Raw genomic sequence first — 15,715 nt, 5'->3', positions numbered from 1 at the left:
GTTGTGTCAATTATTTTTTTTTTCAGTAGATGAACAAAAGTTCACCCGTGCACTCGTCTATTATGCGTATCGAACAGCCGACCATGTTATTGGAGCCGAGTTTTTAACTGAAGAGAGAGTCGATGAAAATAATAGATCTATAATAGGTCTATTTGAAAGGTGACGCGAGATTTATTTATTTAAACTACCAAATTTGCATATTCCACACCACCGAATGGTGCTTAAATTCATCTCGCCCGCTGCTGCTTCCGAACCTCCCAGGTTACCCTTATCTCTCTAATTCCAGTCGATTGAGCATCACCTCGACCCCGCTGTTGACTGGCATATGGTAAAAAGATTCCAGTAAAATTTCGCGAAAATTGAAAGCAAGACTACAACACCCACACCAAGGCTGTAGAGAATGAAAGCAATACAAACAATACCGAAACTGAACGAGAAGACCATTTCAGTCAAGGTCGTTTCACCAAGTAGGCTATGTATTTGTATCCCATTGGTACCAACAGCACAAGATGCGATGATGTTTTGTTGTAGGTAGGTAGGTATGTACACTAGGGTGGGTCAAGATTGTATGGTGGATCACAACCTCCCGTTTTCACTGCTCTTCCGATGTGTATTGAGGTCCCCAACAACGGTGTTTAATTTGGACGAATTTGGTTATGATCTGGATTTGTATGGGAAACGAACCGAATCTATTGATTTGCTTGCCAAAAATTCAAATAACCCCCCCAACTCTCGGAAATGGATTGGGAATACTATGCAGAACAATTTTGTTGAAGAATGCACATTGATTAGACTTCAGCGAAAAAAATAAAATAATTCAAGAGCAAATTTTCATTATGTCGTAAGTAACATTCGCACCGATCCGAGAAAAATAAAGTTTTGTTTTGATGACCGAAAAGTTATTCCTATTTCCAATTAAACACATATAATCTCATAGTGATAGCGATGTTTAACATATTCAGCCGGGTTATAATCATACAAAGACAAATCGCTAGCTTTCATGCTAAGAAATACTGGTTTTTGAGTCAAAAGTTATTATACGTCGTTTGGTGGCCCCTATTGTTACTTAAGTCAAAGTGTATTTACCAGGATATTCGGGAGAATTATCAATTACGTCTCCTTACGTGCAGCCCATTCATCATTTTAGGACCACCGAAATCATCTTAGCAACAAAAGTTCGATTTATTCGCTTTAATAATGAGAAAGCGAAACGACGAACGTACACTTTTCACGGGTTTCTCAGCGCTGTTACTTAAGTCAAACGGCATATCCATAGAAATTGGGTGACTTAAGTAACATCGAAAACTATTTTGATCGGAAGGTGATTACGTCAAAAAGCAATTTGACTGGTAAATAAATTTAAAAATGGGATTTGATCCTATATTCGGACAGTATATAGTGTAATAGCAGGAGAATCGATTGACACTGATAGCTCGACTTTGTTTACCTTTGTTACATTCGACGTAATGAAAATTTGCTCTTGAATTATTATATTAATTGAGGGAGTTAGAAGAAAAGGGGTGTAAGTGACTTTGATCGATTCTCTTCATCGACTTTCTTTTTGATAGCCACAGCTTTACAAACAGATTTTGCGCTATTTCTGCCACATAGTTTGATAAAGGAGGTTCTCATCTAGCATCCAGAATGGCACACGAATCAAGGAATCAGGGTGGCCAGTGACTTTTCATTTTGAAATTCCCGGGTTTTTCCCGGTTTTCCCGGTTCAAATCTTAAAAATTTCCCGGTTGTTGATATTCAACAAAAAACGAAATTGTACGCATTTTTTAAAACGTGGCCAACTGAAAATTTTCAGTGGTTATTTGTGGGAAACATGAAAGCCAAATTACAGAAAGTGTTTTCAAAAGCTATAAGAAAAATTCAACCCTATGAGTCACTTAATGTATTCAAAACGATTTGTTGATCTTTCGAGATACTTTGATAAATCGAATTCTACTACTTTTTATGATCGATACATCTTATGATTTCAAAGCCCTAGAATTTATTGAGTGACAGAGATTAAGGTCACTGGGCCAAATGCTGTCTGGATGAATAGGTTATAGAATAGGTGAATTGTGAAGAATAAGAGATTAAATTTAAAAAAAATGTTTCGGAAAAATGAACTTCGTACAAATGAGAATTAGAGCAAATTGATAGTGATATTGGATAGAGTAGATGTGTATTCACTGAAAGATTATTTACTAAAAATATAGATTCCCAAGATTCTGGGGTTTTGAAATTTGTGTAGGGTCTGAAAATAGTACTTTTCTTCAAAATTTGGGATTAATAACAATCTTCGTGATGCAAGATTTAGGGAAAAAGATAGTTAAAATGTGAGAATTTAAAAATTTTCCAAGATCACAGATTTGAAAAAAAATCATATTTATTAAATAGTCATGAAGTCATAATTTTCAAGGTTCTGAGACTTGGAAGTATTTTAACTCAACAAACAAATTACAGGACAATCGATAGAACCCTGGAATTTTCAGTAAAATTTAAAAGCATTCAATTGAAATCAACAAAAAAAAACTATTGAGGAGGATCCCACATAGTTTTCGAAGGAGAAGTTCAGAGCAGAATTCCAGAATTATTCTGACATGAAGTCCTTAGAAATTGTTAGAAGAATTTGGAGGGATTTCTGTGGAGAAGATTGCAAGTTCTAAATTAAATTATTAGGTAATTTTTGAAGAATCCTTAGAGAATTAAGATGAGAATTCAACTAGAAACAGGATTCTAAGCGTGTTCTGGCGATAATTTCAACCCTAGTGTGAATGATTCATCAAAGAGCTCCAACAAAATTTATTGCAAAAAAAATTGCTAATAATTACCAAGAAATTCTTAAAATACTCCAAGAGGTTCCTAAATAATTTCAAATTTCGAAAGATTTATACTAGATTTAAAAGAAAATTTTGAAAAGGATTTCAATGAAATCAAAGTCACCGAATATGTTTATGTGAATTCTAAGACGTATTCCAAACAATTTCTTAGAAGGGGTTTCAAGGAAATTCCAAAAAGAATTCAATGGTAATTATTACGCAGAGTGTTTTATGGTTAATTTTGAAAGAATTCTATAATAATTCAGAGCAGAATTCCAAGTTCATTCTGAAATTCATATCATGAGAATTTAGAAAAACAAATTAAAACCCGGCGAAATAATAGTTCAGTTTCAGTTTTTAAAAATATATGTTTCTTAAGTCCAGCATCTTCAATATTTTGTTTTAAGGCTCATGCACTTTACATCTGAAATTGAATTGCAAAAATCAATTTGAAATATTGCTGAGTGATTAAATTCTAAAAACACTAAGGCAAGAATCTGAAGAAAATGCAACAAATAGAGAAAGACATTCATTTGGTAGAAAATCACTCTGTTTTAATGGTTTATTCTGAAATTCTGGTGTGAAAATATATTCCTATGCTGTGTCTAATTTATTTTTCCCGGTTCTCTCATCGAATTCACGGGTTTTTCCCGGTTTTCCCGGTTCGCTGGCCACCCTGAGGAATGTGTTTGCAGCTGAAGTCCGAGATGTGGTGATATTTGAGCATTATTTGAATTTTTGGTAAGCAAATAAATAGGACCGTTCCGTTTCCCATACATCTTCCTATGCATTATTTAAAATTCGCCCGCAAATCGAGATTATAACCAAAATCGTTCAAATCGTTTACACAGTTGTTGGGCACCTCAATACGCATTGTGGGAAACAGGGGGTTGTAAAACTTGACCCACCCTAATGTGCTCAGTTTAATTTTTTTGCAGAACTCCCACATCATCTACATTATTCAGAGCAGTCAGTGGAGTAGAGTTGGAGAACCGAATAGCTAGAAAGGAAGCAGCAGCGTCTATTTTTGGCACCGATCCAACGTGCGTTCCCCGTCGCAACCGACTTTCTCTAGAAACTAGCGATGCGGGAAAGGTCCAAGTGCAAGTTCTCCTCGGACAAGTGGCAGCACGAGCATCTTCCGGAGTAAACATTGGGAATTGTCTCTTTTGTGTGCTGCTTCTGCTGATTGTTGTGTGCAATATTTATTTGCTGGTTTTTCGGTGTGACGACTTTCATTATTCTCACGCCCTGTCTTGCTAGTGGGCGGTTGGGTGGTTGGTTATGGTTCTTCTGAATGAACTTATGGCTTCCCTAGCGAGGGGAAGGTCGCATCGAAATAATGAAAGACGTCAAAGTGTGTGCGTGGGTGTGTGTCTCTTTGAGGATAAAGTTTAATAAGGAAAGTTTTTTTTTTCGATGAAACTTTGTGGCTTGTCCCTGACAGATGATTACGTTTGCACGCAAATGAAGTTGTTCTATTTTTGGTGAGGTTCAGTAAACAATTTACATTACACTAGGCCGTGGAAGGTCGTTGAAAGGGAACGAGCTCGTATTCTTATGCTGGTAAGGTTGGTGTAAAATGTTATAATGAAACACACACGTTCATTGTTTTGTTTTCCGGGGTAGATTAGCAAAGGCAACTGATGGATCAAGATAAGAAGCACGCTTTCAACCTACCTGTAGTAGGCTTTAAGGATGAAATGGTAAATAGATTATTTTTACTTTGGCTTAGATTATAGTGATTTGAACACACATGAGAACATACCTATGCTGTTAGGAATGGAATTTAGCTCAGTATTCGGGTTATTTGGAAACAAATGTAGCTCTTACACTGAATCTTTAAAAATACCGTTTGTTCTATTGGTACCACATTCAGTTTGTTATGCTCATAATCTTCAGCTTTCATGATATATTTCTTTACATATAAATTTATTCTAATAAATTCATATTGGAGAAATCATACAGAATACTAATTTTTTCAAATTAATAAGAATTCTTAAATAGCTCCGAGCTTCGTATTTCAGCTTCAACTGGACGACTCTATTCCATAGATATACATATTGCATATGGTTTAAGTTGCGTATTCGCCTTCCAGAGGCCTCTATCGTGAATTCGTTCACCTCCTTGGATTCCAAAATGATGGCGTAATTTGCTTCTGCTCAATCTCGCCCACGGGGGTCTCCCATAGTAAAGGCGCATTATTACCGACTCAGAGGCAGCGGGTTAGATTCCCGGTCCAGTCGAGGAAATATTTCGGGTTGGAGATTTTCTCAACTTCTCTGGACATAACCATTGGTGGCTGGGGTCAAGGCAATCCAGCGGAAATAGTCTTTCGTGGAATGGATGCAATTGTTAAGCAATACCATCTCCGATTTGCAGCAAACTTTGCAAAATAGTTTGTTATGGACAATCATTGGCGAATTTGACATTTTTTTTTAAAATAATTTCTAGTTTAGAAATTTTGTGTAAATTTTCAAAAATCAATGGTTATCAATAAATATTAAAACGTTTGAATTTTCATGAGCTTGTTTAAAAAAAATGTTAAATTTGAACATGGAAATTTTGAGATATTTGAGTACCAAACACATTTTTTTTTAAATTTTAAAATCACAAAAAAAATATTACCTTGTAAGTTATTCCAGAAACACGTTTTTTTTCTTCAAATTTGTCTTACACGTCATTTTGACCAGAAGTGACGGTTTAGTGCTACAATTTATTGAAAATGTCATGGACACCATTTTTGAAAAAAAATAATAGAAGATCCTAAATGGCCGAATTTTAGCAAAAATATCAGTGGCGTCTCGTAACCTAATTTTTGACCTGTGCACCAACTTTCAAAAACAGATTTAATGCCATATTCATACTCGAATCGGTTGAAAATACACTTAATTTTCTAGTTTACTCGATATCTATCTATTGCAAGCAATATTTTAAACTTGTTTATGTTTTGAGAGTTGGTACACAGGTAGATTGAGGTTAAGGAAACGCCACTGTAAAATATGTATAACAAAAAATTATGCAATGTGACATTTTTTGCTGTTCGTCCTGGATCTGCTTAGAACCAAAGTTAAAAAGGACAAAAAGTCAAATTAATTATAGGGAAGTAAAAAACCAAAAAGTCGAAAATATATACACTGAGTAAAGCAGGTAGGCATCCCAAATAAATACGTATTTTGAGCAAGTCAACTGAAATGGTCGAAGGAAAGAAAACAATTCTCTTTTTTAGACTACTGGAATTATAATTGGGATTGCTCGGAATCATTTCGGGAACATCTGGAACCTCCATAGAAGACTATTAGAATCATCGTCGGTAATGTTAAACTTCAGGAACATTTCGAATTGAAGTCAAGAATTCCTCAAATCTCCTTCGGGAACTATTTGAATTATTTCAGGATCATCTGGAACCTCCATTGGAAACTGATGGAATCCTTGTTGGGAATATTCGAATTCCCATCGGAAACATCTGAAACCTCCATCGAAACCTGTCGGAATTTTCGTCGGGAATGTCAAGAATCATTCCAGAAATGAACTTCCCGTCGGTAACATCTGTAATTTCTAGTTGAAACTGTTAGAATCATCGAAGTCCCCTTACTGGATGAATAAGCAATGAAACAACATATTATTAAAAAATTTACGGCGTAAAATATTTCAAATGCCTCCTCTAGTTCTGAAATATTTTTTTTTCGGACAAACGCTACTTTTTACTTTAAAAAACTGAGAATAATGACTATGAACTAAGACAATTTTTCAAGATTCTGGAACATCAGAAAATTTTCAAGATTTTGAGGCTAGGTCAGTTTTTTCGAACTCCTAAAGAAATATTTCATGAAAATTTTAACTAGATTACAAAGTAGTTTTGACGTTATTTTAATGGGTGCTGTAAATTTTGAAGCTGACAAAACTACAAGAACTTTCTACCGTGCTTGGAATTACGCAATTTGGAATCAAGATACCATCTAAAAACCCCTCACTCAACGGATCTCACCCTCACAAATAGCACAATAGATGCTCTCGTTTGGCAGAACAAAAGAGATCAACGCCGATCAAAGCCATAGTTTTGATGGTAATCCTCTAATTCAGAAATTCTTCTGATGTGACGAGCGGATCAACGAAACGCAGCAGTCGCGCACATTTACGGCTTGGCTAGATCAGGTAGACACACCGATGGTGTAATACGGACAATAGCTAACCCACAACCCATTGTTTATTAGGTGTCCACCCGATCAAAGCTTCGGGTCTCGAGTTCGCGAGGAGAGGCGAAACAGAAAGGCCTTCGAAAGGTAACAGCTGCAGCTAATAACCCTATGGGGTGGCTCTAATGGTCGTTGGCCTCGATAGAGGGCCTTTTTTTCTTTCCCCGATCACTTTCACAGATCAATCGAACCGAACGAATCGATCTAGCCAGCACTGCTCATCGATCTACGAACGGACGAGTTCACTCTATCCGGAGAAGTTGCAATTCCACCGTTGTTCAGCGTGTTATTTCGAAACCAGTCTACCTGGGAACCACTCGCCTGTAGCAGCCACGGCAAGTAGGACGTCTTGTAACAGCAGTAGCGGGGACAAGAACCGCATCGAATTGGCACGACATTGCGTGTCGCTTGAGTGCAGCAGCGAGAAGTCGCGCGACAGCGTAGCGTAGCGCAAGGCAGTGCACGTTACAAGGTGGTGCATTGGTGCAACAGCAGAGTTACGAAGTGCTAGTGAGATTCCGAGTGATATTTTGTGTTGGGTGCGTCGAGATGGTGAATACTACGACGGTTGCGGTAAATGGCAGCAGAACTACAACGGTAGGGAAGCAGAGGGGCCCTCATCGTCGTAAGTGCTAGTTTTAAGCATGAAGACATTTCGTCTTCTGCTGGAATAGACGTAAGATGAAAACTATGCTCAATATAAATATGCGTAAAATTCCGAGTAGTTATTGATTGAGTTTGCTTGGAGTGACTTTGGGTTGAACTAAGTTCCGTTCGCATTAAATTGAGCTAGCGGGATACCTCACTGCTTAGTTAAGCCCGGATTCCTTTTGGTTCGTCAGTTCTTTCGTCATAAACGCGTGAGAAGCAATATAGATAGAATTTCAAGCTTTTAGTTCGTGGGAGAATTCGATGGGATGAGTTGCACGTTGAAGATCCGTGAGTGTCCTTAAAATTCCTTGAGCCTCATTCTATTTTCATGAACTTCCCTGCAATTCCATGAACTGCTCTGATTTTTCGTAAACTTATGGGCAGTTTCGTTTGCTTGTCGGAAGTTCTGTAAACTAGTAGGAATTTTCGGGAATTTGTCAGAAAATCAGTGAATTTGTTGGAAGTTCCGTGAAATCCTCGGAAGAGGAGAAGTTCAGAGAACTTTCGATAAGAAATTCCGAGAACTTCAAAGAACATCTGACGAGAAGCTCAATGGAATTCCGAGGATAACTTCAGAGAACTTCCAGCGAGAAATTCAGGGAAGTTCCGAGACGAAGTTCTGAGAACATTCGTCTTAAAGTTCAGAAAACTTCCGACGAGAAAAGTTTTGAGAATTTCCAACGTTTTCGTTCAAAGAACTATTGACGAAAAGTTCCGACGAGATGTTCAGAGAACTTCATACAAAAAGTTCAGAGAATTTCTGAGTAGAAGTTTAGAGAACTTCTAACGCGAAGTTCAGAGAAATACTGAGGAGATGTTCAGAGAACTTCCGAGGAGAAGTTCAGAGAGCTTCTATCGAGAAATTCTAAGAAATTTAGAGAATTTCTGACGAGAAGTTCAGAGAGCTTCCGAAGGGAAGTTCCGAGAAGAAATTCATAGAACTTCCTTAGAGAATCACCGAAAGATGTCTCTCAGCATTTAGTCGGAAGTTCTCGTCAGTAGTTCTATTTGAATGGTTACAACAACTCGATCATAAGTGATGTGATGTGATATGAGGGGCTCGGTGGCCTTATGGTGACCGTTTTTGCTTTCTGAGCAGAACATCATAAGTTTAATCTCATGCCCCTCCACATTCAGGATTCGTTAGCCACATTTTTTTATTAACTCGGACCCATCACTGTAATTCAGCGTACCGTTTGCTAAAATGAACCTTGCTGCATGTCCAACATCCCAGTGAATTCTGGTGGAATTGCAGAGGATTTCTCGGCTTCGAGCAAAGCGAGTATCACGTCAATACATTCCTACCCAATCCTTTCTTGAGCTGCATTCAGATGCGGCCGGCGCTGATATTGCCTAATTTTAGATTACCAATTTTTACACACTGAGGACGATTGCTATCATCTATTGCTTCTATGTGTAATTACAACTGATCTGGCAATAACGGAGTAGCATCCGCGGGCGGTCAATCATGCTCCTGCTTATTTAAGTTTTCGATCGAAACGTATTTCCCATACAAAAAATATACGATTCAATCGTAAACGAGAATAAAGTAGATGTGCCAGCTATGGTAATGCATTCCTATTATGGTGTGTTTCAATTTTGTCCCATGGAATTCCCACATGTCATAATTGGGAATGACTAGGCTCATGACTATAATATCTTCCCTATGGGTGAATAAAAGTTTTTATGGGTTTAAAAACACAATAAAATTTAACGAGATTTGAAAAAGAAAACCGTAAATTGTGTCTTTTCACATATTGCTTTTCTAAAGAAAAAAACGGAAAAATGCTGGAGGCTGATTCCAGGTGTGGAAACATTAGCTGTTCCTACGGAGATTACGGGAACATATTTCAAACGTTCCCGACTAGAACTACAAACGTTTCTGGTGAGGATTCCAGTCGTTTTTGGCGTGTGATTCCAGACGTTAATGATGGCGATTCCAGACATTCCCGACTATGATACCAGTAGCATATGACGGTTGGTTGGTTGCCTTTATTAACCTGTTAAAGCCCAAGTCGTTTTTGACCTCCGGACAATTCGTGATTTTTCCTGGAGTAACCCAAGGATAATCCTCACATTATTTGAAAACAAGATATTAATGATATTCCAAGGATCATTATTGATATTGATATTGAGAATTTAATTTGCGTTCTCAATTTCTGATAAGACATGATAAAAGAAATAAAAAATACTGATCAATAAATAGATCACTGGGCGTTAGTGGGTTAAAAATAAGTCGTAAGCGGACCTCCTGACGAAGATTCAATACGTTCCTGAAATGATTCCGAATATTCCCGGCTAAGATTCCAGCAGATCCTGATGGCGATTCCGGACATTCTCGACTTGGATGTCCGGCGTTCCCTATTTGAACTACAGACATATAACATCAGACGTTCCCGACGTAATTTTGGACGTTTCCAGTGGAAATTCGTGACGATCATTCTGACGCGGACTCCAGCAGTTCCCGAAGGAGAAATCATACATTTCTAATGAGAATTCCAGAAGTTCCTGACTTGGATTCCGGACGTTGCTGAAGTGATGCCGAATATCATCAACGAAGATTCTAGCAGTACCCTATGGAGATTCCAAACGTTCCCGACATGATTCCGGAATTTCCCGGCGATAAGTAGATTTCAGATGCTTTCGTCATCCATTTCAGGCGATACCTACTTGAATCACAGACTTTACCGATGCGATTTTGGATGGTTCCGACGGGGAACATAGCTTTTCTGGCGGGGATTCCAGAAGTTTCCATCGGAGATTCCAAACATTTCAGACGCTTACAAAGATAATTCCAGACGTTTCCGGATTTTCGGAGGGAATCTAGCAGTTCCTGAACGAGATACCGGACATTATTGAGGAGCATTCCAATTGTTCCCTAAGACGATTCCAGATGTTATCGACATATCCCAAACTTCGATCCCAACGGGTACTCTAGATGATCCCGAAGTGATTCCAAAGATTTACACAGAACCGGGAAAAACAGGAGAGCCAGGAGGAGGGGAATTACCGGAAATTTAACTATAACCTTAAAATATATTTGTTATTCCTTTCTTTATCGAATCATTTGAACGGTGAACAGTTTTCATAGACCGGGATATCGAAATTAATGTGAAAACAGGAAATTTCAAATATTTCTAGAAACTCCACTATATTATTTTTTTTTTCATCCTGGGCGTTGAATTTCTCTTTCTGCTCTTGAAATCGTTAGTATTATCCAAAAATGTATGTTATTTTTTTCTTTTTTTTTATTTGGCTGTCTTATTATAATTTTTTTCTTTTTTTTTTATACCGATGTTGCTACACACTGAAAATATTTTTTATTTATAGAGGTTTTTTGATATTTTTCTTCTATGCAACACTTAAGGTTCTCTTCTGACTAAGGTAATCTCTTGAAGTTCACCACATTATTTGAAATTCCTTTGTTATTCACTTCAGTTCTTCTGAAAATTACCATGAGGTTCTCCTTGAAATTGCAGAGTGAATTCAGAGAGTGTTCTGCAGAAGATTTTCAAGTGAAATTATGGAAGAATTTAAATGATAATTCAATTTTTTTCATAACAAATTTCGAGCTCCTGGACACAGAAAAGGATCAAGAGTCTCAAGGTTTGGTAAAAAAAATGAAAAATCTGAGGCTTCGATATTTTAAGATTTCATTCTTAGAAAATTATATGATCCTGGATTTAAAAAAGGTTCAAGGTGTTTTATTTAAAATAAAATATTCCAGACATGGATGGGGACTTAGGGAGAAGATTTAGGAATGCTTAAAGATTTCAAGTTTCAAAACTACCAAACATATTTGTAATGCAAAACTTTGAAATTGATCAAATTCGTCCTATTCTGGGATTTTTGCATTTTTTAAAGTTTCTAGCTCTTGGACTTGGAGTTTGAAACTTTAAGGTTTTGATATTTTATGAGATCTTAGGCTCAAGCAAATGTTAAACTTCAACTTTTTATGGTTTTGATTGTTAAACAGATCTCTTAAAACTGATGGTCATGTCTTGAAATTGTTTGTGAAAATTAATTTGTTGTTTTATCAAACATAGCATATTTTTTAGCGCAATCAGAAAACAACTTTCTTAAAAACATGGAAATTATCCAAAAAGTTCTGTAAAAACCTGGAAAACTCAGGAAATTTTATTTAGTAAAAGAAGTAGACACCCTACATAAGAATCAGCAAAAAAGTTACTTCAATTTCATTAAATAAATCCACAAGAGAAGCTGATGAAAGCCCCGATAATTTCAAATAATATTGGTAATCAAACAATAGAGATACATCATAAATATTGACGGCAAAATTTGAGATGGTTCTATTTTTCTGAAACTTACTGATTTGCTAAAAGTTATCTTTGGCATAAAGTTATGCTAACTGTCATAATATCAAACTTAAAAAAAACCTGTCTATGATGTGATGCGAGCTTAATCGTAGCATTGTCATGCATTTTCCAGATTTCAATTCCAATATAAAAGTTTAAAGTGTAAGTATCTTAATGTACTGGTAATCATACTTCAAAATATTTTGCTATTAATAATGGAAAAATGAATAAAACTGGATACTAAAAAAGCTGGAAGAATTCGAATTTTCACTGTTTGACTGTTTCCAAAAAAAACCGAAAGATTACGGTTAAACTGGATTGCTGGCATCACTGCTCTGTATGTCATAATTAAAACACGATTTAATATTTATTTCTAAAAATTACCATAAACAATTCACGCCATTAAAATAAATTCCGTATTTTTTTTTGATAGCACATCAATCTCCTTGCGATTTTCGTGACATTATTTAATGATAACGCGATTTGCACGACTGCAAGCTTAAATCCGTGAAAATCGCGAAATTTTTGAAGTTCGAGAAAATTGTAATAGCCGTAGAAATTAGATGAGTTCTTTATTTTCACTTAAGTTAATAATTTATTCTCGTGCTATTTATTTCTACTGAAGTTTAGTTATCACCTTTTCATGTTCATCGTTTTACGAAATTTTATTGAGCTCACAAAAGGAAACGTTCGCGAGACATTTTGGGTTTTCACAAAGTTTTCATACGAGGCAGGATAGAACTACACGACCAGTTTATTTTACTCATAATCGCCAAAAGTACAGGAACTCAACGATGAGTAAAATTTCCTCATGCTTTTCGGTGGAAAACCTCAAAAATCTACCTGAAAATGAGGAAAATTAACGGACTGAGTGAACCCAATATTTGCTTTGCTCATGTTCGGGATTTTTTTTCCTGGACAAACCTGGAAAAACATGAGGCAAATTTACTCATCGCTGAGTTGCTGCACTTTCTGTGATTTATGAGTAAACTAAACTCAAATTTGGGTTGTTCTCATTGGCCGTGTAGGGTTCCTTCCTCCTTTTATCTTTTCTTACGTCTTTTTTTTTCCATTCTTCTCTTTTCAAAAAGCGAGTAATGGCGCTATAACTACAAGTCATATAAGGCTAGGACAAGAGCTAGCGCTCATGTCCCGACAACTAGAGGAAAATGAAGCATCATTTAACTTTCTTAACGACCAATCATTTATAAATAACAGCACACGGGACGTATGATACGAGATATCCTCGATTCATCCATTTATTAGATTCTAATGCATCGTCTTTAAATCTTTGATTTAAACATGCTCGATGTTTCTGAATCATCTTGCCCCTTAAATGCTGCACAGTAGGCCTGGCCGTTTTGATATATTTTGAGCTTCTCTGATGTGCAACATATACCAAATAGACAAGGAAACCGATGGAGTTGTATCTATCATTTTCCTGGATGCTTTTATGATCTGGTTAGATTAGATGAGACACAGAAAAAATAATCTTTAATTGATTTATAATACCATAAACCTTAAAAATCAGACACTATAACAACGATCTCTTTTTGACTGACGAAACACAAAGTGTGACTCTCACAATTTCGACAATCATAATAATCAACACGTTTCGTTCAATTTTGGCCAGGCGCTGCTATAGACCACATAATTTTAGTACCAATTTCGGTAACTCAATAAACGTTTCTACATACAAACGCAGCCAGAAAAAAAAACCCGTTTTAATGGAACATTTCCCGATAATCTGATATTATTTTTACGACCAAAACCATTTTCGTATATGTGCGGAACCATTTCGTCGCTCTCTCCGCCGCTGCCGCCGATTTTTTTTTGTATGCCTATTTATGGAAACGCCATCCACTACACAGTATGTGGACCCCCCCTTTCCCCGTCACCATCGTCGGTGTCACCACTTTTCACCTATTTTTGTACCATTTTGGACTGCTGTTTTTTTTTCGTTTAGCAATAGGACTCGGGCGGCGGGCAGCACATTGGTTGACACACACTCTCCTCATCCAAAATCTCTCCAAACGACACACGGCGAGGTGTCGTCGAAAGGTTTAGCACACCGAGGCAAAAGCCAAAATCGAACAACCTAACTTTATGGTAATTGGATTCCGCTCAGATCCGGATTCTCTCCGCCGACGACGGTGAAACGACGACGGTGCAAAAGAGCTCTAAATTCGGGGGAAAAATATGTGCGATCAAATGCATGTTGTACCGTGGCGACAAAAGTGCTGTACCTTTAGCGCCTATGCTATTTCGAGCGCATAGTTATGCGAAAGACTTACCTTCGGCTGTCGAAACTTCTCTTTGGCAATCTAAATCTAGTTTATTGGCGACTAGGAGGATTGGTGCTGGCTGACTACCTTTCACACGACTGATCACATTTCGCATACTGGAGATGTCCTGCAATGGGAAGAGAGAGGGATTATGAGTCATTTACCATATTACGACCGTATTAATAGGAAGTAAAGATGAGGAGGAAGCACTGCACTTGCTTTTTGACTTAGTAGAATAGTTGTTGTAGTTGGTGCTATCAATCTTATTCTCCCGGTGAGTTACGATCGCTGTTGAGTGCCATGCCATCATCGTCATAATACTTCGTCATAAAACACGACGACAGTGTCACGCAGATGGATGAGACATCCAATGACTCCGAGGTCCGGAAATGGCTCGTTTAAAGAAACAACATGGGGGCAGAAAGGAATCGGAATAGACACAAAGTGGTGATGGGACGCGTGTTGCATAAAATTGGTGGTGATTAGCTGCATAATAGAGGAAATGGTGGATAGAGTGGTGCCTTTCTGGAAGAGCTGGGCTTCTCGGTTGGGTAGAGAGTGAATGAGTGGCGAGTGGGAATTTGAAGGAAGTTACGCAGCTAGTCGTCGGGGTGATTGTTAATTACTTCGCTAATCAATCCGCCCGCCGGCGGCGACAAGTTGGACAAGTTGCTGCGAGATGAAGCTCGTTGTTAATATGTTTGTAAATGAAGCATAATTCTGTTCTTTCTGGATTGGCTTCGTGGATTCATTTCCGCTACTTTGTATGATTTGTGCTAATCACAGTTGGATGTTTCTTGTCGTAGGGCCAGTCGGAAGTTTACTTTAAGCTCATGACCAGTGCTGTGTGCTGCCAACAATGCCAATTTACGCAAGATATTGGTCTAGCACTGAATGTCACTTCTGACTCTGATATTCGTAGTAAGCATGATATCAGGCGATACGGCTTTGATATTACTATCCATGTGCATATAACTATGAAAAGCTGAAAATCTTACTTTTATCTCGACAAGTCAACTTTTTTGAATAACCGTTGCATTGTTTTAATATTACGGATGATTTTTTTTCTAAATATCGCTACTCGATTAGCTGGCGTATATAAGAAACATTTGCGGCAGAACTTTTAATATCAGTGGTCCTTTGACGTCTTCTTGATGGCCGGAATAAACGCACCTTCTAATCGGTGCGGATCTTCAGTGCGGATCCAGCGACGGGAGGAGAGACTCGGGTGGCGGTTCAACACACGTCGACTTGAAGATCCAGCGGTAAAAAGGTCTTTCGTTGAAGAACTTGAGACTCAAGCTGTGGACGTTCCAGAAGGTGAACAATGGACGGCCATCAAAAATGCCTTTATATAAGCAAGCGAAAACAACCTGGGTGAGCTGCGCACCCAGAGGAAAGAGAGGATCACTGACGAAACTTGGCGGAATATTGAGGAGCGTAGAGAAGCAAAA

At 37.6% G+C, this 15,715-nt stretch overlaps 1 protein-coding gene across 2 annotated transcripts in view; it reads right to left on the bottom strand.

Annotated features, from left to right (window-relative positions):
• The window catches only part of Rap2l (Ras-associated protein 2-like), a 528,640-nt gene that overhangs the window by 22,591 nt on the left and 490,334 nt on the right, over positions 1 to 15,715 (bottom strand). For both annotated transcript variants that reach the window (XM_065221952.1, XM_065221951.1), the window contains one exon: positions 14,271 to 14,388. In XM_065221952.1, coding sequence (XP_065078024.1) covers positions 14,271 to 14,388 — 118 coding nt within the window. The remainder of the gene's footprint in view (positions 1 to 14,270; positions 14,389 to 15,715) is intronic.

This window comes from Ochlerotatus camptorhynchus, unplaced genomic scaffold (assembly GCF_037179485.1).
Source record: "Ochlerotatus camptorhynchus isolate MF236.1 unplaced genomic scaffold, CSIRO-AGI_Acam_v1.1 ptg000150l, whole genome shotgun sequence".
Taxonomy (NCBI): domain Eukaryota; kingdom Metazoa; phylum Arthropoda; class Insecta; order Diptera; family Culicidae; genus Ochlerotatus; species Ochlerotatus camptorhynchus.
The sequence above is the reverse complement of the archived record's forward strand: the minus strand, read 5'-3'. Positions and strand labels throughout refer to the sequence as shown.